General features: G+C 40.4%; 1 protein-coding gene across 3 annotated transcripts in view; it reads right to left on the bottom strand.

Moving 5' to 3' along the window:
• TDRD9 (tudor domain containing 9) overlaps window positions 1-26,752 on the bottom strand; it is a 129,258-nt gene that overhangs the window by 69,463 nt on the left and 33,043 nt on the right. The window contains exons 8-11 of one of the 3 annotated variants that reach the window (XM_044774403.2): window positions 25,260-25,340; window positions 22,526-22,690; window positions 17,003-17,106; window positions 1,034-1,098 (exon numbers count right to left, since the gene is read on the bottom strand). In XM_044774403.2, coding sequence (XP_044630338.1) covers window positions 1,034-1,098; window positions 17,003-17,106; window positions 22,526-22,690; window positions 25,260-25,340 — 415 coding nt within the window. Of the gene's footprint in view, window positions 1-1,033; window positions 1,099-17,002; window positions 17,107-17,296; window positions 18,548-22,525; window positions 22,691-25,259; window positions 25,341-26,752 lie in introns of those variants that run through there. The other 2 variants (XM_070514429.1, XM_070514430.1) reach the window with 2 other exon arrangements.

The following is a 26,752-nucleotide window of genomic DNA, read 5'->3' as shown; positions in this document are numbered from 1 at the left end:
GCAAATGGAATTCCACCCCACTGTCAGCGAACGGTTGTTTTCTGCATACAAAACTAACCAATATCAACCTAAGCACAATATGATCAAAGTGTTAAACTCATGTGTTACATTCTTATTCATGCCTTTTGTTCTCCATTAGTATTAGCACAAACACTCACATGCTCCATATATTACCTTCCAATAACAAAAAACACTTGTACTGTCATAATGTTTCATTAAGCTATACCACTTGATTTTTAAAACATCAAAAAAATCATTCAGAAAAAGAACAATTTAACGTAAATTAATCTTTTCCAGTATTTTAAGAGCCTATTTTCTCAAACAGTGAGAAAGGAACTCGAGGACTACTCTGATGATTCTTGTGGTATTATAATAACAACACTATTATTTAATAATATTTAATATTATTAAATAAGCTTTAAAAATAGATTTATGACAATTATCTCACTTTTTTAAAATTTTTATTTTTTTATTTTTTTAAAACTGGCACCTGAGCTAAGAACTGTTGCCAATCTTTTTTTTTCCCCTGCTTTTTCTCCCCAAATCTCTCCAGTACATAGTTGTATTTTTTTTTTCCAGTTGTGGATCCTTCTAGTTGTGGCATGTGGGACACCACCTCAGCAAGGCCTGACGAGCAGTGCCACGTCTGCGCCCAGGATCCGAACCAGACAAACCCTGGGACGCCAAAGTGGAGCGCGCAAACTTAACCACTCAGCCACGGGGCCGGCCCCAATTACCTCCCATTTATAATCATATACATGAAATACCAAATTTAACAAAGTCAAGTCTTTTCTTGAAAATTATGAAGAGGGTAAGATTGCCTTCAAAAAAATTAAACTCTTCATTATCAATCTTTAAGTAACGTAAAAGTTACAGTAAGAAGTCAAACTGAAAATCACATTTGTTCACATTCTTAGGGTCTAAAAAGAATAAACCCAAACAGCAAATATCATTTTTCATAACCTATGCTAGACAAAGACTCAGCCTCTGTCCAGGGCATTATAATTCCAGGTTACAAAAGTACAACACTCACCTGGTAAAAACACCAACACGCTGCTCCGCTCTGACACAAACTGGGCACCTGACCAGGTCTTCTTCCTGTCAAAAACGTGAGGTGCACAAATATTAATCAAGCTAAGAGAGCCACTCTTCTTCCAGAACCTTCATATTGCAGCTTCTGATCCTGAAAGGCTCTTACAGATCATCCAGCATAACGTTCTTTCTTTCCATAAGAAAACAGAGTCCCAAGGATGAAACACTATCCAAGGCCCCATGATCATTCAGGGGACCCCAAGCCTCTTGACTCCCATTATTACTCATAAAACCTCGCTACCTCAGAATACAAAACATTTAAAATAACTACAGGTAGGGGAAGGCCTGGTGGCACAGTGGTTAAGTTTGCACATCCTGCTTCGGCCGCCCGGGGTTCGCCAGTTCGAATCCCGGGTACAGACATGGCACCACTTGGCAAGCCATGCTGTGGTAGGCGTCCCACATATAAAGTAGAGGAAGATGGGCACGGATGTTAGCTCAGGGCCAGTCTTCCTCAGCAAAAGGAGGAGGATTGGCAGCAGGATTGGTAGCTCAGGGCTGATCTTCCTCAAAAAAATTTTTTTAAATAAATAAAAAAAAATTACAGGCAAAATCGAAACTCTGAGTCCAAACTATTAGAAAGCATTTTGACAAACCAAGATCTCAAATCATCTGCTCGCCTCCCGCTGTCACTACGCTATTTAGTTTGTGTGAGATCAGAACTCTCCTTCCTCCGAGCACTGTGGGCCCTCCTCTGTGCCAGGCCCTCCTCCGTGCAGGCGGATATGGCAGTAATGAAACAGACAATGTCCCTGCTCTCTGGAGCTTACATTCTAGCTGCAGAGACACAGGAAACCAGAAAACAAATAGGGCATTGTCCGTTTGGCAAGAGGACCATGACAGAGACAGCCGGGAGCACGGAGCACCTGAGGAGCAGTTACTAGTCTACCCTTTACACCCCTCCTCCTCCTTGGCAGTTGCTGCTCCCAGGCACAGCCTAGATTATTTCTTGGCTTTTCCAAGAAATAATAAAGATTAGGGTGGAAATTAATGAAACAGAGAAAGGAAAACAACAAAGAAAAACCAATGAAACCAAAACTTGGTTCTTTGAAAAGATCAACAAAACTGACAAATCTTTAGCTAGTCTGACCAAGAGCAAAAGAGAGAAGACTCAAACTACTAGAATCAGAAATGAAAGAGAGGACATTAATATTGACCATAGAGAAATAAAAAGGATTATCAAGGAATACCATAAACAACTGTATGCCAGCAAATGAGACAGCTTACATGAAATGGATATATGACCCAAGAAAAGACAACTGAACCAGTAATTTTAAAACTATCCATAAAAAAATGCCCAGAGGCCATCCCAGTGGCACAGTGATTAAGTTTGAGTGCTCCACTTTGGCGGCCCAGGGTTTGCAGGTTCAGATCCCAGGCATGGACCTACACACTACTCGTCAAGCCATGCTGTGGCATCTCACATACAAAACAGAGGAAGACTGGCACAGAAGTCAGCTCAGGACCAATCTTCCTCATCAAAAGAAAGAAAGAAAAAAAGCCCAGACCTCAATGGCTTCATAACTGAATTACAACAAACATTCAAAGAAGTAATATCAATTTTTCACAAACTCCCCCAAAAAACAGAACATTTCTCAACTTACTTTAGGAGGCCAGTATCACCCTGATTCCAAAATCAAAGACATAAACAAGAAAACCACAGACCAATATTTCTTATGAATATGAATGCAAAAATCCTAAGCAAAATACTAGCAAATCAAATGCAGCAACATACAAAAGAATTATATACCACAATGAAGTGGGATTTATCCCAGGGACGCAAAATTGATTTAACATCTAAAAATCAATTAATGTAACACATCATATCAACAGAGTTAGAACAGAAATCACACAGTTTTCTCAATGGACGTGGAAAAAGCATTCGACAAAATCCAACAGTCTTTCACAATAAGACACTCAACAAACTGGGAATGGAAGCGAACTTCTTCCACCTGATGAAGGGCATCTACAAGAGCCCGCAGTGAATGTCATACTCATGGGGAAACTGGGATCTGGAACAAGACAAGGGTATCCACTCTCGTCTCTCCTATTCAACACTGTACTAGAGGCTGTGGGGCAAACAGGTAAGAAAAGGGAATAAAAGGCATCCAGATTCAAAAGGAAGAAAGAAAACTAGCTCTATTCATAAATGAGATGCTCTTGTGTATGGAAAATCTCAAGGAATCCTACTAGAACTAATAAATGAGCTCAGTAAGGTTGTAGGATATAAGATCGATCTACAAAAATCTAGTGTTTTTTCTATACACATCTGCAATGAACAATCCGAAAATGAAACTAGTGATTTCATTCACAATAGCATCAAAAACAATAAAACACAGCAATAAATTTAACAAGATAAATGCAAAACTTATACTCTAAAAACTTCTAAGCATTGTTGAAAAAAAATCTAAAGAAACAGAAAAGCATCCTACATTGACGGATTGGAAGACTTAACATTATCGGGATGGCAACACCCCCCAAACTGACTCCCAGACTCAACCCAGGCCCTTTCAGAACCCTAGCTGGACTCTTTGTGGAAATTGACAAGCGGATTCTAAAATTCACGTTGAAATATACAGACTCAGAACAGCCAAAGCAAAAAGTATGAAGTCAGGAGGACTCACACTTCTAATTTCACAATTACTTTGAAGTAATGGTAATCAAGACAGTGCGGCACTGGCACAAGGAGAGACACATGGATCAACAGAATAGAATCTTGAGTGCAGAAATAAATTCACACATCTATGGTCAACTGATTTTCGACAAGGGTGCCAACACTAGCCAGTGGAGAAAGAACAGTCTTTCAACCTGGAGTGCTGGGACAACTGGATAGCACACAGGCTACGGAATGAAGTTGAACCCTTCCCTCACACAAAAATTAACTCAAAATGGGGGCTGGCCCTGTGGCCCAGTGGTTAAGTTGAGCTTGGTCCACTCTGGCATCCCAGGTTTGCAGGTCTGGATCCTGGGTGCAGACCTACACCACTCTCGTCAGCCGTGCTGTGGCAGCGTCCACATACAAAGTAGAGGAATATCGGCACAGACCTTAGCTCAGGGCTTATCTTTCTCAAGCAAAAAAAGAGGAAGATTGGCAATAGATGTTAGCTCAGGGCTAATCTTCCTCAGCAAACAAATAAATAACTCAAAATGGATCAAAGACCTAAATGAAAGAGTAAAAACTATAAAACTCTTAAATGAAAACATAGGGGTAAATCTTCATGACCTTGAATTTCGTTGTGGATTCTTAGCTATGACACCAAAGCATGAGCAACACAAGAAAAAACAGACAAATTGGATTCTATCAAAAGTATAAACTTTTGTGCTTCAAAGCACACCATCAAGAAAGTAAAAAGACAACCTGCAGAGTGGGAGAAAATATCTGAAAATCACATATCTGATAAGGGGCTTGTATCTAGAAAATATAAAGAATTCTTACAATTCAATAATCAGAAGAAATAACCTAATTAAAAATGGACAAAGGATTCATGTCTCTAAATATAAATAAGTAAATATGAAACATGTTTCTAAAGCGAATATACAAATGGCCAATAAACACATGAAAAGATGCTCAACATCATCAATCATCAGGGAAATGCAAATCAAAACCACAATGTGATACCACTTCACACCCACCAGGATGGCTAGAATCAAACAGTCAGGTATTAACCAGTACTGGCAAGGATGTGGAGAAATTAGAACCTTCACAAGCTGCTGGTGGGAATGTAAAATGATGCAGATACTCTGGAAAACAAGCTGGCAGTTCCTCAAATGATGGAACCCAGAGTTACTGTATGATCCAGCAATTCCACTCCTAGGTATATATACAAGAAAAATGGAAACGTATGTCCACATAGACACTTGTACACAAAAGTTCACAGAAGCATTATTCATAAAAGCCAAAAGGAGGGAACAATCTAAATCTCCATCAACAGACAAGTGGATAAACAAAATGTGGTATATCCATACAATGGAGTATTATTCAGTTATAAAAAAGAATAAAGTACTGATATGTGCTAGAACATGGATGAATCTTGAAAACTTATGATAAGTGAAAAAGTCACAAAAGACCATACACTATACAACTCCATCCATATGAAAGTTAAGAGTAAGGAAATCTAGAGAGACAGAGAGTTGATCAGTGGTCTCTTAGGGCTGGGGGTGAGAGGAAGGATAAGGTGTAATAGCTAAAGGGTTCGAGGTTTCTTTCTGAGGAGATGAAAATGTTTTAAAATTGGCTATGGTGAGGGCTGCACACCTACGTGAATATACCAAAAACTACTGAATTGTACATTTTAAATGAGTATATTGTACACTGTGTGAATTTTCTCTCAATACAGGCATTTTAAAATGAGGGGAAGGAAGGAGAATGGAGAGGACCTAGGGGCAAGTGCGGCGAGTCCCCTGTTAAGCACAAAGGTCACAGTGCAAGTCAGAGAGCACTTCCTTAAGATGACAAACACCAGAAGTCAGAGAGCACTTCCTTAAGATGACAAACACCAGAAGTCAGAGAGCACTTCCTTAAGATGACAAACACCAGAAGTCAGAGAGCACTTCCTTAAGATGACAAACACCAGAAGTCAGAGAGCACTTCCTTAAGATGACAAACACCAGAAGTCAGAGAGCACTTCCTTAAGATGACAAACACCAGAAGTCAGAGAGCACTTCCTTAAGATGACAAACACCAGAAGCCCATGGAAGGGAAAAGAAGACTATAGGCCTTATATACAAGTATTAAAAGTAACCACTAAAACAAAATTATAAACCTTCCTGAATACCAAGAAAGAATTTAAAAAAAGAAAAGGAAAGATCACACAGCAAATATGACATATCTGAGATTAAATGCATCAATCATATCAATAAACATGGACAGCTGAACTCAGTGAGCAAAAGAAAAAGACATGACTGGCTCACACAGCAAAATCAAGTCTATCTATGCAAAAGACACAACCCAGCAACTCAGAACAGAGTGAAAACAAAGGGGTGGCAAAGGATTTGGAGGCAAAGACAAATAAAAGAAAGTAGGTGCTGCAGTCCTGACACATGACAAAGCAGAATTTAGAACCAACAGCAGGAAGCAAGACAAAGAAGGGCAGAAGACAATGCCACAGGCCATGGTTCACAGCGACACTCTGACAGAAACATCTACACACCAGAAAAATGGAGCAGCCCTCTTCAGGAAGCAGAAACCACCTATGATGGAGGAAGAAATAGAAATTCGTTAATAATAGGAGACTTTAACATACTATTCTCATTTCAAGACCAATCATATGGTCAAAAATAAATCAAAACATCTAAACAACAATCAATAGGGTGCATATTATGGCCGTATGTCAAACTTTTCATTCTGATAATAGAAAATGGTCATTTCAAGTGTACACAGAATATTCATAACAACTGATCATATGTTAGATTACAAAAAACACGTAAGTTCCATGAAGCAGAAATAATACAAACAGGGAGTGACATCAGCAACATGGCAGTGTGAGCTCACCTGGGAATCTCTCCCCTCCAAATTACAACCAAAAAGAGCAATTGCTTTCCAACCAAAGGAAAAAATCCTAATAACAGAAATGGTGGGAGATCCACAGCAGCCAAACAACGGACGGCAGAGAGGCTGGAGCCGCCCTTGGAGGAGCTGGAACGGGGTAGGAGAGAACTTCGCTCCGTCCCCTAGAGACTGGGATCGCTGCAGTGGGGGAGGGAAGGAGCGGGTGAGGGGCCACGCATCCAGGGATTGTCCAGGTCTCCCACTGCCCATGTAGTAGAAATCCTCTAACAGGGGAAAGCTTCCAAGTGCGGGGACCCCATCAAGCCAGGGCCCCAGGAAACCAGAGAGCCAGAGCTGATCCAAATCCAGGTCTGCATGCAAGAGAAAGTGCCCCACCTCCACCAACCATCGCTGCACACAGCCATCGCAGCTGAAGGCGGAGGGCTCAGAACATGCGGCTCTCGGCCCCCATCTAGTGGCAACAGGCTGTAACTGCAACCAAATAATAGCATCATGTGCAAAAACCGCACCTCTACCATCCAGCAATTTATAAAAGCTCCAGTCCAAAAGGAAAACAATAAAAACACAGAAGTATGTCCTGAGGACTTGGAAATAGGTAAGCTAAGTGAAAATGAGTTCAAAATAGCTATCATCAAAATACTCAATGAGGTAAAGGGAAGTATGGAAACAACTCAACGAGTTCTGGAGTTACTTCACAAAAGAGGTTGAAACTATAAAGAACCAATCAGAAATACTATAGATGAAAAAATACAATGGATCAGATAAAACAGAATACGTATTCCCTGAATGCCCATGTAGACACCATAGAGGAGCAAATTAGAATAATCGAAGATAGACAGGCTGAATGGCTCCAGAAAGAGGAAGAAAGAGAATGAAGAATTTTAAAAAATGAACAGAATCTCAGAGAAATAGCTGACTCAATGTGAAAATGCAACTTAAAAATCATTGGAATTCCTGAGGGCGTGGAAAAGGAAAATGGAGCAGAAAGTGTGCTCAACGAAATAATAGAGGAGAACTTCCCAAATCCAGGGATTGAGAGAGAAATGTGTGTGGAGGAAGCTTTGAGATCTCCTAGATTTGTCAATGTAAAAAGACATACTGCAAGGCATATAGTAGTAAAAATGGCAAAAATGAATGACAAAGAAAGAATACGCAGGGCAGCAAGGCTGAAGAAAATAACCTACAATACTCTATCCAGCAAAAATAGCCTTCAGATATGAGGAAGAAATTAAATCTTTTCCAGACAAACAAAAGCTAAGGGACTTTGTAATCACAAGACCTCCACTACAAGAAATCCTCAAGAAGGCTCTCATACCTGAAAAAAGAAATAGGGAGTAAGGGGTCACAAAACACAGAGTAGGGAGACAAATAGATAGAATCTGAACAGGATAGCAAAGATTCAACTATAGCATTAGGATAAAGGGAAGGAAATCACCAAAGCAAAGACAATTTTAGCACTCTAACCACAAACTCACAACACAAGTTGGAATAAGAGATGAAAATAATAATTTAGAAGGGGAGGAGGAAAGGGACTGAAACAGTCTAGGCTAAGGAAGTAAGAGACCACCAGAAAATGGACTATGTTATACACGAGATTCTGAATACAAACCTCAGGGTAGCCAACATAAATAAGGAAAAATCTAACAAACCCAGCATAAGAAATTGCAGAAGTCAACGTGTAGACTAAAACACACAGGACAAGAAACAAAGGAAACACAGGAAAACCGGATAACAAGTGACAGAATGACAGCATTAAGCCCTCATGCATCAATAATCACCCTCAATGTAAACAGACTGAACTCTCCAATAAAAATACACAGAGTGGCAAAATGGATTAAAGAACAAGATCCAACAATTTGTTGCCTCCAGGAAACACACCTCAGCCCCAAGGACAAACACATGCTCAGAGTGAAGGGGTGCAGGACAATACTCCAAGCTAATAGCAAACAAAAGAAAGCAGGTGTCGCAACACTTATATCAGACAAAACAGACTTCAAGATAAGTCAGGTAAAGAGAGACACAGAGGGCCAATATATAATGATCAAAGGGACACTTCATCAAGAAGAAATAACACTTATAAATATCTATGCACCCAACACAGGAGCACCAAAGTTCATAAAGCAACTATTAACAAACCTAAAAGAAGATATCGAAAATAACACAATAATTGTAGGAGACCTCAACACCCCACTCACATCAATGGACAGATCATCCAGACAGAAAATCAACAGAGAAACAGTGGAGCTAAACGAAAAGCTAAAACAGTTGGACTTAATAGACATATACAGAATGCTCCATCCAAAAACAGCAGAATACACATTCTTCTCAAGCACACATGGAACATTCTCAAGGATAGACCATAAGTTGGGAAACAAGGCAAGCCTCTACAAATTTAAAAAAATTGAAATAATAACAAGCATCTTCTCTGATCATAATGCTATAAGGCTAGAAATTAATTACAAGAAAAAAGCTGAGAAAGGCACAAGGATGTGCAGACTAAACAATATGCTATTGAACAAGCAATGGATCATTGAAGAAATTAAAGAAGAAATCAACAAATACCTGGAGACAAATGAAAATGCTAACATGCCATACCAACTCATATGGGATACAGCAAAAGCTGTATTAAGAGGAAAATTCATCGCAATACAGACACATCTTAACAAACAAGAAAAATCCCAAATCAGCAATCTTAAACTACACCTAACTGAAGTAGAGAAAGAAGAACAAACAAAGCCCAAAGTCAGCAGAAGGAGAGAAATAATAAAATCAGAGCAGAAATAAATGCTATTGAAACAAATAAGGCAGTAGAAAGGATCAATGAAACAAAGAGCTGGTTCTTTGAGAAGATAAATAAAACTGACAAACCCCTAGCCAGACTTACAAAGAAAAAAAGGGAGAAAGCTCAAATAAACAAAATCAGAAATGAAAGAGGAGAAATAACAACAGACTGGAGAAATACAACAATTATAAGACAATACTACGAAAAACTATATGCCAGCAAAATGGATAACCTAGAGGAAATGGATAAATTCTTAAGACTCCTACAATCTCCCAAAGCTCACTCAAGAAGAAGCAGACAATTTGAACAGACCAATCACAAGGAAAGAGATTGAAACAGCAATCAAAAACATCCCAAAGAATAAAACCCCAAGACCAGATGGCTTTCCTGGGGATTTCTACCAAACTTTCAGAGAGGATTTAATACCTATCCTTTTCAAGCTATTCCAAAATATTAGGGAGGATGGAACACTTCCTAACACATTCTACGAGGCCAACATCATGCTGATACCAAAACCTGACAAGGACAGCACAAAAAAGGAGAACTACAGGCCAATACTGCTGATGAACATAGATGCAAAAATTCTTCACAAAATTTTGGCAACCCGAATTCAGCAATTCATCAAAAGGATCATACATCATGATCAAATGGGATTCATACCAGGGACACAGGGATGGTTCAACATCTGCAAATCAATCAACGTGATCCACCAATCAACAAAGTGAGGAATAAAAACCACATGATCATCTCAATAGATGCAGAGAAAGCATTTGACAAGATCCAACAGCCATTCATGACAAAAACTCTGAACAAAATGGGCATAGAAGGAAACTACCTCAACACAATAAAGGTCATTTATGACAACCCACAGCCAACATCACACTCAGGCAAAAACTGAGCACCATCCCCCTGAGAACAGGAACAAGACAAGGATGCCCTCTATCACCACTCTTATTTAACATAGTACTGGAGGTCCTGGCCAGAGCAATCAGGCAAGAGAAAGGAATAAAAGGAATCCAAATAGGGAGGGAAGAAGTGAAACTCTGGCTGTTTGCAGACGACATGATCTTACATATAGAAAACCACAAAGAATCCATTGGAAAACTTTTAGAAGTAATCAACAACTACAGCAAAGTTGCAGGGTATAAAATCAATTTACATAAATCAGTAGCATTTCTATACTCTAATAACGAACTAACAGAAAAAGAACTCAAGAACACAATACCATTCACAATCGCAACAAAAAGAATAAAATACCTCGGGGGGGGGGGGGGGCGGTGAATTTAACTAAAGAGGTGAAGGACCTATACAATGAAAATTACAAGGCTTTTCTGAAAGAAATGGACGACAACATAAAGAGATGGAAAGACATTCCATGCACAAGGATTGGAAGAATAAACACAGTTAAAATGTCCATACTACCTAAAGCAATCTACAGATTCAATGCCATCCCAATCAGAATCATAGAACAAAGAATCCTAAAATTCACACGGGGCAACAAAAGACCCCGAATTGCTAAAGCAATCCTGAGAAAAAAGAACACAACTGGAGGTATCACAATCCCTGACTTCAAAACATACTACAAAGCTACAGTAATCAAAACAGCATGGTACTAGTACAAAAAACAGGTGCACAGATCAATGGAACAGAATTGAAAGTCCAGAAATAAAACCACACATCTATGGACAGCTAATCTTCGACAAAGGAGCTGAGGGCATACAATGGAGAAAAGAAAGTCTTTTCAACAAATGGTGCTGGGAAAACTGGAAAGCCACATAGAAAAGAATGAAAATTGACCATTCTTTTTCACCATTCACCAAAATAAACTCAAAATGGATCAAAGACCTAAAGCTGAGACCTGAAACCATAAGGCTTCTAGAAGAAAATGTAGGCAGTACACTCTTTGACATCAGTATTAAAAGGATCTTTTTGGACACCATGTCTCCTCAGACAAGGGAAACAATAGAAAGAATAAACAAATGGGACTTCATCAGACTAAAGAGCTTCTTCAAGGCAAATGAAAACAGGATTGAAACAGAAAAACAACCCACTAACTGGGATAAAATATTTGCAAGTAATACATCTGACAAAGGCTTAATATTCATGATGTATAAAGAACTCACACAACTCAACAACAAAAAATTAAACAACCCGATCAAAAAAATGGGCTGGAGACATGAACAGATATTTCTCCAAATAAGATATACAGATGGCCAATAGGCACATGAAAAGATGTTCATCATCGCTGATCATCAGGGAAATGCAAATCAAAACTACACTAAGATATCACCTTACACCCATTAGAATGACAAAAATAACTGAAACAAATAGTAACAAATGTCGGAGAGGTTGTGGAGAGAATGGAACCCTCATATACTGCTGGTGGGAATGCAAACTGGTGCAGCCACTATGGAAAACAGTATGGAGATTCCTCAAAAAATTAAAAATAGAACTACCATAGGATCCAGCTATCCCACTACTGGGTATCTATCCAAAGAGCTTGAAGTCAGCAATTCCAAAAGTCCCATGCACCCCAATGTTCCCTGCAGCACTGTTTACAATAGCCAAGACGTGGAAGCAACCTAAGTGCCCATAAACAGATGATTGCATAAAGAAGATGTAGTATATACATACAATGGAATACTACTCAGCCGTAAAAAAGAACAAAATTGTCCCATTTGCAACAACATGGATGGGCCTTGAGGGAATTATGTTAAGTGAAATAAGCCAGATAGAGAAGGACAATCTCTGTATGACTCCACTCATATGAGGAATTTAAACATGTGGACAAAGAGAACAGATTAGTGGCTACCAGAGGAAAGGTGGGGTGGGGGGTAGGCTCAAAGGGTGAAGGGTTGCACCTACAACATGAGTGACAGACAATAATGTACAATTGAAATTTCACAAGATTGTAACCTATCATTAACTCAATAAAAAAATAATAAAAAGAATAATACAAACAATATTTTATGATCATAACTCCATCAAACTTGACATTATTAATAAAAAATGTTTAAAGGCTCTTTTATGAGAAAATTTAAATTTCTCTATTAAAAACTCTTGGGTCAAAGGGGAAACATAAGCCAAAATTTAGGCTGTCTCAAAAATAATCACAAAAACAGTACATATCAACATATATGGGACAATCACAGAAGTGACCAGATAAAAAATCATGGATTAAATATGTATATCAACAAAACGAAAGGATGAAAATAAAATAATTAAACTTTTAATTTAAAAAGTTAGAGGGGCTGGCGACATGGCCGAGTGGTTGGGTTCGCACGCTCTGTTTCAGTGGCCCAGGGTTTCACTGGTTCAAATCCTGGGTGCGGATATGGCGCCACTTGTCAGGCCACGCTGGTGCAGTGTCCCACATGCCACAACTAGAAGGACCCACAATTAAAAATACACAACTATGTACTGGGGGGCTTTGGGAGAAAAAGGAAAAATAAAATCTTTAAAAAGAAAAATTAAAAAAAAGTTAGAAAACAATAACGAAGTAAAACAAAAAAGCAGAAGAAAGAAAATTATCGTAAAAGCAAACAATGACTTAGGAAAGAGAAAGAGAATAACAAATTAAAATCTGATTCATTACAATGTTTTGAGTAGGTAGCTAATAAATAAGTTAACCTGGCGGTAAAATAAATACCAAGCAGAGAGAATGATTATTTCAAGTAACATCTGAAAACAGATCTCTCTGACTGTCTATCAGGTAGGATGTATTCTAAGAACAAAAGGAACATCCAAGAAAGTTTATATTCACTCAGTAGGGTTAGTTTTAGAAGGAATATCACTATTATACTTTTGAAACTTATTTTATTATTATGGAGAAAACAAATAATGTTCTTAACAACCAAGAGATTCTGTGTTTAAGAAAAAGCACTAAAAAGTATGAAAGAAAGTTAAAAACAATGTTAAATCTGAACTGAAATTCAACGTGACTTCATAGTATTTTAAAAATACATTTCCAGCTATTTCCACTGAAAAGGCTTAGAAGCAATGACACTCCAGTAGCAATGGGTGCACCCAGAGTCCAGATCTTGATTTCTAAAAACATTCTTTACCACAAGAATCTGGTTCCTTGTAGAAACAGACGGTTCCTGATCTAGGACAGAGAAAGAAGGTAAATAGCTTGGACCATCTTGAGCAGAAAGCAAGTAATTGCACTATGACTGAGGGAGTCATGTCAAAGGACACAGAGTCGGCTTAAAAAGGTTCTCAGTGGCCAAACTTTGGAGAATTGATCATGAAAAAAGAACACTGTAATTAACTTTGACATTTTAAATAAATAAAAATCCATGAGTCTCAAGAGAATGAGAAAACAAGCCACAGACTGAGAGACAACATTTGCAAAAGACATATATGATATAAAAAACTGTCATTCAAAATATATACAGAATTCTTAACACTCAACAAAAAGACAGGGCTGGCCAGGTGGCACAGTGGTTGAGTTCGCGCAGTCTGCTTTGGTGGCCCAGGGGTTTGCAGGTTCAGATCCTGGGCACAGACCTACACACCACTCATCAACGCATGCTATTGGCAGCATCCCACATCAAAAATAGAGGAAGTTCGCATGCTCCGCTTTGGCAGCCCAGGGTTTCACCGGTTCAGATCCTGGGCACAGACATGACACCGCTCATCAAGCCATGCTGAGGCAGCATCCCACATGCCACAACTAGAAGGACCCACAACTAAAAATATACAACTATGTACCGGGGATGCTTTGGGGAGAAAAGGGAAAAATAAAATCTTTAAAAAAAAAAAAAAAAAGAGGAAGACTAGCACAGATGTTAGCTCAGGGACAATCTTCCTAAAAAAAAAAACAACCTCAACAAAAAGAAAATGAACAACCCAATTTAAAAAATGAGCAAAAGACCTGAACAGACACCTCATCAAAGAAGACATACGAAATCAAACATCTGAAAAGATGCTACATATCACGTCATTAGGTAAATGCAAATTAAAACGAGATACCACTACACAACCTTTAGAATGGCCAAAATCTGGAACCCTGACAACACCAAATGATGACAAGAATGTGGTGCAAGGGGAACTCTCATTCACTGCTGGTGGGAATGCAAAATGGTACGACCACTTCGGAAGACAGTCTGGCAGTTTCTTACAAAACTAAACAAACTCTTACCATATGATCTAGCAATCATGTTCCTTGGTACTTACTCAAGGAAGTTGAAAACTTACTGCCACACAATAACCTGCACACGGATGTTTACAATGGCTTTATTCACAATTGCCAAAACTCAGAAGCAACCAAGACATCCTTCAGTAGGTGAATGGATAAACTGTGGTATGTCCACACAATCGAATATTATTTAGTGATAAAAAGAAATGAGCTATCAAGCCCTGAAAAGACATGGATGCATTAAATGCACAGTAGAGGAAGGGATGAGTAGATGCAGCACAGAGGATTTTTAGGGCAATGAACTTACTCTGTATGGTAGAACAATGGTGGATACATGTTATTATAAATTTGTCCAAGTCCACACAAGAGTGAACCCTGATGCAAACTATGGACTCTGGGTGATCATGATGTGTCAATGCAGGTTCCTCAGTTGTAACAAATGTCCCACTGTGGTGCAAGATATTGATAGTAGGGGAGGTTATGCATATGCAGAGGAGGGGGTATACGAGAACTCTTTCAGTTCAATTTTGCTTTGAATCTAAAACTGCTTTAAAAAATAAACTCTATTTAAAAGAAAAAAAATCTCATGAGTCCATTGTGACCTTAAAAGAAAGAGAGAGAGATGGGGAGAAAAGAGGCAAGGCAATAAAAGGAAAATTCCTCTTTACAGAGTAATCTCAGGGAATAAATAAGAACAAATGATAAAATTAGAACATCACTAACATAATAATTGACTCAGACAAGATAATAACTGGATGCTAAAGCTATCAATGAGAGGTTGTTGGGTAGCAACAAGGATACCAATGTTCAGAATCCCTAAGGCCAAGGAATCTTGGGCAAGATCAACAAAAAGAAATCCACACCTACTCACAGCAGTCCAACTCCAGAAGGTCAAAGACAGAGAACGTGGCAGAAAGTCAGCCAGAGCAAAAGGCAGACTTACCCACAAGGAACAGTTAGACCAAAAGGTGGCTTCTCACCACAGCACGAGAAGCCAGAAGATTATGGGAACACATTGTCAAAACATAGAAAGAACGATAAATTTGGGTGCATTTAATACACGTAAATTATATGTCACTCAAGTTATTTAAATTAAAACATAGAAAAAGTAGAAGTATGGAGAGAATTAAATTGCAACCTAAATTTTGTACCTAACAAAACTGTATTCCAAGAATGAGAGCGAAATAAAGACATTTTCAGCTAAATAAAAACTGAGAATATTTACCAATAGACTCTGAAAGAAACTTTTGAAGGATATACTTTAGAAAGAATAAAAATTATCTAAGAAGGAAAACCTAAGACGTAAGATAGAATGATGAATAAATGACATATATTGCGTAAATCTAAGCACACTGATGATATGAAAAATAAAAATTTGTGGGAGCTTAAAAACAGAGCCAAGATAGTACACAATTGCATGTAAGCTGCAAGGAGCACAGAACTGGAATGCAGCACCTTGTTCCAAGGCACTGTACAGGAGGAACATAAGACAATGAGTAACTTTACACTTCAGGTACGTTTCACAACTAGTGACTAAAAGAAGGGAAATCCAGGATGTGTGTGCATCTCAGGCCTATAAGAGAACAGCTGTCCCAGCAACGGAGTTCTGGCTGCCGTGAGGAGGCGGACTCTACATCCTCATCATTTGTTCTCCCAATATGAAAACTGTATCTAGGAGCTGTAGTAAAATAAGCACAGTAAAGGCTCATAATACAGCATAATCTTTTTAACATTATAGACCCTACCCACCACACATAATCTAAAATTGTTCCTAAGGGAAAATACATTCCAGGTTTCAGAACCAGCTAAACAAATGAATGTCTGGATGACAACAGGAGACTGCTGAGTCGGGGGTGTATCTTTCTAGCAAATGGAAAGAAAGACAAAGAAATGCTTTCCACGGTTGCTCCTAACACAGCCCTTTAAGTTTTATCTCAGGACTGTGAGTGACATGACTTCTGCGTGTGTGGAAAAACTATTCTATCCTCAGGCTGTGGTTTCGGCTCTCAAAACTGTCAGTCCTAGGGGGCCAGCCCCATGGCCGAGGGGTTAAGTTCACGCGCTCTGCTTCAGCGGCCCAGGGTTTCACTGGTTTGGATCCTGGGTGCAAACATGGCACCGCTCATCAAGCCATGCTGAGGGGGGTGTCCCACATGCCAAAACTAGAAGGACACACAACTATAAATACGCAACTATGTACTGGGGGCCTTTGGGGAGAAAAAGGAAAAATAAAATCTTCAAAAGAAAAATGTCAGTCCTAAAACTATACCTGGCATGGTTTCAACTACTTTAAAGTGGAAATTCCAGTAAAAAATTTACAAGATATTAACTTTATTTTAAAATACATGCACTGACTACTGAAAAAGTATCTACAATTATATCTCAATATTATAAAAACACTACAAAGTTTCAAAGTAAATAACATATTTTTTAAATCATACATATGTTAAAGTACATTGCCAGTTGGAGTTTCTCTTACCCACTCTCTTTCATATCCAAGTCATCGAACATCTGAATTAAGGAGACAGCAACTTCATATATATCCTTAGTTATCACCGGCTCCTCTAGGAGATGAGGAGAGAGCTAAAAACAGGAAAAGAAAAAAAGGCTGGAATACCAAAATAGAATTACGAAAGAAATTCTGGGGTTAAATGGGTGATTCTCTCCTTTAGTACATCACTGTAATAAATACCCCAAATAAAAATAATATCATTTGCAGCCACTATTTAAGCATCTGCTAAGTGTCAAGCACTACTCAAGGCACCCAACATACACGGAATGTTCCAGCACCTCCCCTGATGCCATGACTGCAGCAAGGATGGAGGTAGAGTACAAACACACAGTCAGAGGTAAAATGCCTGGCAGGAAATCATAGAATGAGGGGCTCCCAACGTCTCTGGAACCAGGAGGAGTTCCCGATCCCAGATCCAGCTCTTCCTCTCCATCAAACCGCCACCTCAAAGAGCCCTCAGACGGTGACGTTGATCCTGTGAGGGAAGTAGTCTTGAAAACCACAAGTACCAGGGAAACGCACTATCCCTCCTGCCTCTGCCAGTTTACCACACTGCCACCTGGTGTTCCATGTGCCAAGGTTTAGGGGGTCACAGGACTACCTTTAATTGTGTATTAAAACAGAGCCAAACTGAGCCCAGTTCACTTTGAACTGCCTTCAAGCACCTCTGCAGAACGCTGGGGCTCAAGCACAAGGGCAAACTCCCCCTGAGTTTAGAATTACTGGTCTGAGCTGATGGCTTTCATGGGACTGAGGCTACTGCTATGTAAGAATCTCTACAATATCCAGCATGACAGTTATGTCATAATTTCCATAAAATCTATCTTATATCCATACTGGGCTTTTTTCACTAAGTGTAAGAAGGCTTTTTTGTTTAATAATTGTACTTACCAAGTACTGTGTGCAGGACATAGCATTTGATTTTGTGAAGGACACAACAAAAGAAGCCTTCAGGTGATGAGAAGTTAGCCATAAACACAAACTTTTTTCCAATTTTTACATAGAGTAAATTAAGTCAGCTAGTATTTAAATAATCCAATTTTCATTATTATTACAATTCTACTAATATAAATATGACAAATTGCCCTTTATTTAACCAATAATTTTGCAGAAGCATGCCTAATAAATCCTTTCTTGATCTTCAACCTTTACCTTAAATAACTCTCTTTATCTAAACAATAACCAATATTTTACCATAACACAATTGTACAAAAAAGAAATAGAAAAAAAGGTATACTTTTCACAAACTGCAACACTGTCGTCCAAACCCATCCAGAATTGTTTTCCTACAAACAAACAAGCCATGGAAAAACCACATCATCAACTCACAAGTAATTTCACTGAATTCTAGAATCTAAGCCCAGAGACTGTTTCTTAGACACACAGCTAAGCTACCAAATATAACTATGCTTTCTCTAAGCCAATCTTGACACAGGTGACAAAGGAAATACACCAGTCATGGCCTACTGATGCAGCTGTTGAACTTGTCCCCTCCATGTGCGGGAATCGAGGGAACACAACAGACAGGGCATCTGCTCTCCTGGACAACACAGTGTGGTCGAGAAAAGAAACAGGCAGACAAGTCAAAGTGTCCCATGTCACATGGAATGCTCTGACAAAAAACAAACTAGGGGGCAGGGACAGGAATGTGGAGGGAAGTGCTATTATTCACACAGGCAGAGTAGGCGTGACTCTATCATTCCTACCACTATAGTGTTCAGTGACCATGACTTTGTCAACAGAATGAGGCAGAAGTGCCAGCGTTTCTGTGCCAAGCTGAGATCTTGGAACACTGTGTGTCTGCCTTGACCATGAGACAGTCATGCCCAGGCTAGCCAGTCCATCCCAAGAAAAGAATGAGAGATACGTGCAGCAAGTGAGAGAAGGGGCACTGCAGATGGTGGGGAAAATGAATGGTGCATTCAAATGAGGGAAAAAAAATGCAATTTCAACCCATCTCACATCATCCTCCAAAATCTCCTTTAAATGGACTACAGCAAAACAGTAAACAGGATTACATGAAAGCCACACTCTAGGGTGGAGGGATGTGGTCCAAAATAACACAGGGGGAGTCCTGGGAGATGGGCCTGCTTTACTTCTGGACTTAGGTTGTAGATTATGGATGTTCACAATTTCACCATAGCACACACTTACATTTTAAGTACTTTTCTAAAGATGGGTTTTTTTGCTATTAAAAAAGTTGAAAATAAAGGATGAAAAGGACTCTTCAAAGGACAGTGAAAGGAACAGCCAGAGTTGGTGACAGAAAGACCAGGAGGGCATCATGGGACCCAAGGGAAGGTGAGTTTCAAGAAAATCAAAGTGGCCAACAGTGTCAAACATTCCAGAGAGGTCAGGTCAGTTAGGGCTGAGCGCTCTTGATGTAACCAGGAGTGACACTGGCAATGCTGTCTCAGCCGAGTGAGCACAGTGGAAGCCAGACTGCAACGAATAAAGAGCATGTGGGAGGTGGAAAAGAAGACAGTGGCATTCAGAAAGAGTTTGGCAAAAGCTAAGAAACATGGGACAAAAGGAGGGTGCTTTTTAAGACAAGAGAGACTCAGTTCTATGTAAATGTGAACAAAAAGGGAGAGTGGAGAAGGAGTTACTAAAGGTAAGAAGGTGGGGGAGCAGCAACTCACCCCTAAGAAGATGGGAAGGGGTGTACAACACAGGTGGGAAGGCTGATGCTCCACAGAAGGAAGGATGCTTCTCCCTTGAAACACTGAGTAGTGTGCTTAGGTCACATGACAGCATATAATAATAACAATAATAAAACTGGAATTTTAACAAAGGTCCTCTGATTCCAAACACCATATAACAGGATCTATACATTATTTTTGTAGTCTTAAAATTAATACATAGTTAAGCCTTGAGTATTCATTCATTGAAATATTTACTGAGCACCTATAAGATAGCAAAGACAGGACACTTGGTAAATAATGCTAATACCAGGGGCTGGCTCCATAGTGCACTGGTTACGTTCAGCGTGTTCTGATTTGGCGGCCTGGGGTTTGCAGGTTCAGATCTGGGGCACTGTTCATCAACCATGCTGTGGTGGCAACCCACATATTAAGAGGAGGAAGTCTGGCACAGATGTTAACTCAGGGCTAATCTTCCTCAAACAAAAACACACACACAGACAAAAAGAGGAAGATTGGCAACAGATGTTAACTCAGGGCTAATCTTCCTCAGCAAAAAAAATCTAACGCCAGGTACTCTTTAGCCTGCTGAATATAACCCACGCATGGCAAGGGGCCTTGGCTGCCCAGAAGCTGGGCTGCCTTGACCACATGGTCTCAAAGGGCAAACGCCCAGGCCCGACTCCACTCCTCAACACATCCACAAGGAATTACCTAAGGTTTCTGAGCTCTGACACAGAACATAAAATAAATATCACCAGGAATGAATGAGATTTTGGCCAGCTAAAGAGAAGACTAGTAAACCATCATTATTCTCACATTCCAAAGTGGATCAGAAAATGCAAAATTTTTAAATGTTATAAATAAGTGCCCTCTCCCCTCCACCCTGAATACAGGCTGCACTTAGTGACTCATTTCCAAAGAGGACAGTAAGAAAAGGAGAGACATGTCCCTCCTGACCCTAGTTACATCTTGGGGGGGGGGGTGACAGACAACAAACAAACCGAAAGAAAAGGAGAGGAGAGTGATGTCATACAGCAAACACTACCTTGGCCAAGAGATCAAGGCCAACATCACCAATCCTGAGACAAGATAGCACTTCACCCCCGTGGTCTTCCTCCCCAAAATCCATAACACCCCCATAATCTAATCATGAGAAAAATTCCAATAGTAGGGCAACCTACAAAATACCTGACCAGTACTCCTGCAGTCAAAGTCATCAAGAATAGGAGGAGTCTGAGAAATCGTCACAGCCCAGAGGAGCCTAAGGAGACAAGACAACTAAAAGCAACGAGGGATCCTGGGGCAGAAGAAAGACACTGGGGGAAAACCAGTGAGATCCAAATAAACGGAGGATAGTGAACAGCAATGTGCCAGCGCTCCTTTCTTAGTTCTAACAGTTTTTTCCAAATGCTACAGAGTAAGTGTTAACTGTGGAATCTACGTGATGGGTATATAGGTGTTCTACAAAATGCTTTCAACTGTCTGTTCTTTTGAAATATTGTCACTTAAAAAGTTGTAAAAAAAAGAAGTGTTCCTTTTTCATGGCCACCACTGGCCACCCCCGCCCCCCAACATAATTAGATTTGACAAAGTATGTCTTCTTAGGTTAGGTGAAACCTACTCAACCAGCTCACTGTAGCAGAGACTACTGTTTACTTTAACATTACAAATGTTTTTAATAAACGTCAAACTCCTACACAGAGCAATTTGGCAGCATCCATCAAAATGACAAATGCATATATCCTCTGACCCAGCGACTCTGGTGCCAGGAACTTATATTTAGGAAGGCATACACAGGATTCTTCAACAGGGGCGTTTTACTCCCCAGGGGTGTCTAGAAACATTTCTGGCTGTCACAGTGGGGGCAGGGTAGCCCTACTTGCATCTAGAGGGTGGAGGCCAGGATGCTGCTAAACACCCTACAGTGGACAGGACTGCCCCCAGCACACAGAATTATCTGCCCCAAAATGTCAACAGTGCTGAGGCTGAGAAACCCCGGCCTACAGGACACACTTGGACATGTGCAAAGTTGTTCTCTGTAGCAGAATTTTTCAGAAGAAAAGCCCAGAAAGGTGGAGATGAGTTCAATTAAAAAAAAATGGTATATTCTCACAAAGGAATGTTATGAGTTCTAAAAAGGGAATGAAGAAACTACATACTGATATGAAAAGAAGTGACTAGGGAAGTGAAAAAAGCAAGGGCATGCAGAACGCCGCCATGTCTGTGAAGGAGACACAGCACATCCCTCCTTGCTTGTAGAGCCATAGGACATAACGCAGGACATAACAATAATGGCTTCCTCTTGTTGGGAGGGAGCTGGGCAGAGAGAGTATAGGAGAAGAAAGAATATATTTTACAGCTGCTTATACTTTCTGATTTTCAAATCCCCTAAATGTATTACCCATATTAAATCTACTGTGACTTTTCATAAGAATATATTATCATCATTCTTCACTGTTACTGCAACACAATCCTCCTTCAGTTTAGAGCAATACAACTCACAGCAGAAAATTTAATCAAAATAAAATTCCCTCCCACCCCCAACTGAATCTACAATTTTACAGCTGACTAAAATCTCACATTTTATTTTTCAGCATCAACAAAGCATGAAACCAGTCCCAGTCTTTTCACAGGGACATACAACATGAGTCTTCATGATGCTCACAGAGCATAACAATAAACCCAGGAGCTTCCTTCCTCTTATTCTTCCCCAGTCCTGATCCATACCATCGCTCTGTTCTGATTTCAAGTTCCAGTAGAGCCTGGCAACTGTAGCTAATGAATGCAGGTTTCATCAAATACAAAAGTACGTTCACCATCAAAGAAACAATGCCTTCCAACATACCCTGCTGTGATGAACATGCTCCAAATCGTTGAGATAATACTCTTCAATTGAATGGGGCTTTCCTTCCACTTCAAAAACATATGCAGGGTTCATCTTGTTCTGAACAGGAACAGCAAAGTAATCTGCAAAATCTTTACAATTGATGGTGGCTGACATCAGGACTACCTACAGAATAAGAGAAACCATTAAAATAAACAAAATAATGATAATGATAACTGCTTTAATAACTTCTGAGACTTCAATGGAAGACATCGATTTAATCTCTAGTGTAAGACAAATTACTGCAGTATAAAGTATGCTCAGAGATGACAACTTTTCCTATTTCTCTTCAATCATTTTACCAAGCGAGAAACTCCCTATCTCCAATAAAGCTAAGTCATAACCATTTCTCTAAACAGAAACTTGGCACCAGAAAACTAACTGAAAACAGAATAAGTTACTAGATATTGTGTTCCAGCAAAATGAGAGAGGAAAACAGCAAAGACAAAGACAAGAGATCCAGAAAACCCTGGCTCTAGGCCAGGAATCTGGAGCCATCCTAGGACAACAGCTGTGCAGCAGCAGGGAGGAACCAGTCCAGACCGGAGTGGACCAGTGGAGGCTCAGGGACTGACTGCAGGGTTCACTTTTGCCAAAAAGCAAATATAGGATGATATTCTTAAGAAACTCAGCCATGAATGCCAGAAGCAGCATCCACAGACCAGCAGATGTGCCCTGGAGGAGGCAGCAGCATTACGAAGGATCTGCACCATTCACCAGTCTCCAAAATGCTAAGCAAAGGGTAAACACAGCTATCTGCGGGCTGCTGACCACCCATCGCATCCAGCAATTAGCATTTCTATAATGTAAATCTTATCAGAAAAGTAAAATATAGGCATTATCAGTACAGTTATTGGATAAACAAAATATCTGTATTTTCCCCTTCAATGTTAGATACAAATGGTAAACCCCATATTGATCAGAACTCACTTTGAATGAGATGCCTGAAGGAAGGCTCTGAGAAGCCACTTGGGGTGTAAGAGTGGCCCCACGGGGCACACCCCGTCACAGGAGATGATCCTAAACTATCTTCTAGGGACCAGTGAGGCTAGAAAACTGCAGGGCTTTTGTTCTGTTGAGGGAGCATGCAAACATACGGCCAAATCTGGACTGCTGAAGGCAACAAAGATTTAGCTTTGCTACCAGCCTCGCCATCGTGTGCCCTCCCCCAGGCGGCCCTCAGCCTCTCCTCCAAACAGACAACTGTCAGTCTGCCCAAGAAACTTGCTTGTCAGGGTGGGCCTGGGCTGAGTCTAGTCAGCCAGCAGTGACAGCAGGGTCACTGGGGGATGGCACGGATCCAGGGACCTTTAAAGGTTTAGGTGGGGAGAGGAAGGGGGTCCTTAAGACCCATCTGCATCTAAGTTGCTGACGGTGGCCCTCTTTTTAAAAAAGAAGTAATAATAAAAAAAAAAATTTTGAGAGTTTCAAAAAACTTATTCCTAAACCATCTAGAACTTGACTTCTAATTTCTTGGCCCAACTACACATACCATATAAGGTTCTATATTTAGAAAATATTCTGCTTCATATACTTTTTAATAAATCATGAAAATGCTGAAACTGACAAACCATTTCCTACCACTGCTACAATAGATACAAATTCCTGACCACCACTGTCAGCAGTGTGGTAGATTTTTCTGAATCCACCAACACTCTTAACTCTCTTTACTACTGAACACTAAAAAACATGTAATCAAGCCATTATCTTAGAGTAAAAAAGAAAAGTCTTCAAATGACAAGAAAGGTCCTGATGTGTTGAACAATCTTCAATGCTATCTTTAAGCTAAAATTCCAGAAAGAAATGAAATAGCCAAATTCTCTCATTCATTTTACACTCATCGAAGCAATAAGACAACTTACTGCAAATTTCAGGTTCTATGTATTTAGTGCCCACCAGGTAAGAATGCGAACATTCTTAAGTGACGTTTCTCACCTTGGAGGGCAGGGGAGAGGAGAAAAAAGGTTCCCCTAAATGAATAAATACATGAAACACTTGAAGGCAAAATATTTTATGATGTAGAAAGCAATTGTTTTCCATTGCCAGTAAATCCTCACAATCCCTTTATATAATGCGATGCACATCCCAATCACTGCCACCCGTTGTCAAGCTGTTTGCGGAAGACCTCTAGTTAGCATAAGCGGGACGGACCCAGCTATGGGTTGACTGCATAATTATTAAAAATCCTTCACTCTTTTGGCCTAGTTCATGCCTTCTTTTTTGTTCAAATAAGATGGAAATAATACTTACCGTTCCCACAGACTTTCAGTTAACTCATAACCTGTCTTTAAAATAGCAGTGCATCTGACAGGCCTCAGGCTTCAGTGCACTCTGGCGCTATTTCTAAAACAGAGATTGCAGGGATATTCACATGCCTTTAAACTGAAGTACTGACTCAACGGAAAGCAGTGCTCTAATACCCAGCATTTCATTAGCGTCAACTATTATTAGATCATTTTCTGCAGCCTGGAGAAAATTTTAGAATTTAATGCAACATAATAACCAGAGAGTATTCCATACTCTGGTCCTAAGACAATGTCCTTTAGCCAGCTTCCTAGCAAGACCTGGAGCACTACACAAGACAGCAAATTTTAGGAGTCACTGCTTTCAACTGTTTCTGTTAAAATAAGAGAAACAAAACTAAATAATACATCTTAACCATAAATACTTCTGTTACTCATGAAATCAAATTTACCTTCACAAAACGTGAATTTGTTCTTAAAAGTTTGCGGACTACCAACAGCAGGAAATCCATTTCTTCAGTTCGCTCATGGACCTACAAAATAAAAAAGGGGGCGCCCCCACATGGCATCAAGCACCGCACATGTCACTGCTGACTGAGCAGAGGGAAGGGGGTACTGCTGCCCCTAGGAGACTGGGGACAAAGCAGCTCTCACCAAAGGCAGTTCCTCAGGGACTAGTATCACTCCTGGTTAAGAGGAAGCAAAGAACACTGGCCTACAAACCAAAGAGCACATAAGAGGCCATGTGGTCACTGTCCCTCAGTGCTTCTCTCTGGGACCCTGCCGGCATTGGGGCAGAGTAATGTTTAGTATCCTTGGCCCTGCCCACTCAATGCCAGTGGTGCTCCTGGGCACTGTGACAACCAAAATCATCCCACCGCCCCCAGCACAAAGAACCATGGGACCAACCTCCTAATCCTACCCCTCGCCTACCACACACCTCTGCACGGTCTCCAGCTACACTGTTATTTCAGCACATAAGTATAGGGCGGAAGCTGGGCCAAGCAGCACATGCTCCATGACACACAGGACCGCAGTCCCCAAGAGTGGGCAGCACTGGCCCCGTTAAAGCCGGATCCGGATCAGTCAAAAGCAGGTAAAGCAGAACTAGATTAGGAGCTGAGGTCAACAGGGAGGACTGCAGGAGCATTCGGGGAGAGCACAGCTTCACAGCCCTCCTCAGAGACCTCACGGGCTCAGTCGACTCAAGGACTCCAGCCCCCCCAGCCTCCCCAGTCTGGCCCCACCTTCCCCCACCCTGCCCCGCCCCAGAGCCAGCTAAGGCACATGGGGCTACTTTTCTACCACTCCGTCAGGATACCTCACCACACAAGGGGACAGTAAGATTCTACTGTGGGACACTTCTCTGTCAAAGTGGAGAGATCAGGGCCGGCCCTGTGGCACAGCAGTTAATTGTGCACGTTCTGCTTTGGTGGCCCAGGGTTCACTGGTTCAGATCCCCGGTGCGGACATGGCACCGCTTGGCACGCCATGCTGTGGCAGGCATCCCACATAGAAAGTAAAGGAAGATGGGCACGGATGTTAGCTCAGGGCCAATCTTCCTCAGCAAAAAGGGGAGGATTGGCAGCAAATGTTAGCCCACGGCTAATCTTCCTCAAAAAAAAAAAAAAGTGGAGAGATCAGCTACTGAGTTTGAAAGAGGGAGAGGTCTTCTCACTGTGAAAGGCCTGATCATTTATTCTGTACCAATGCCTTTCCAGGTCCTACTCATCTTCCTCTCTTCCCACTGAAGTAGAAGTGTAGGGAAGGAAGAGAGAGAAAAGAAGAGAAAAAACTAGTAGCTGAAAAGTATTTAACATTCATGGATAATGGCTGGAAATCCTAACAGACAGCATTATAAATCTAATTCTTATTCATTCTATCACCAGACTGCATTACACTTCCTCAGCACAAACCTCCTGTCTCTGACTTGAAGAAGAAAAAT

This window comes from Equus asinus, chromosome 7 (genome assembly GCF_041296235.1).
Source record: "Equus asinus isolate D_3611 breed Donkey chromosome 7, EquAss-T2T_v2, whole genome shotgun sequence".
Classification (NCBI taxonomy): Eukaryota; Metazoa; Chordata; class Mammalia; order Perissodactyla; family Equidae; genus Equus; species Equus asinus.
This window is presented reverse-complemented; position numbering and strand designations above follow the sequence as displayed.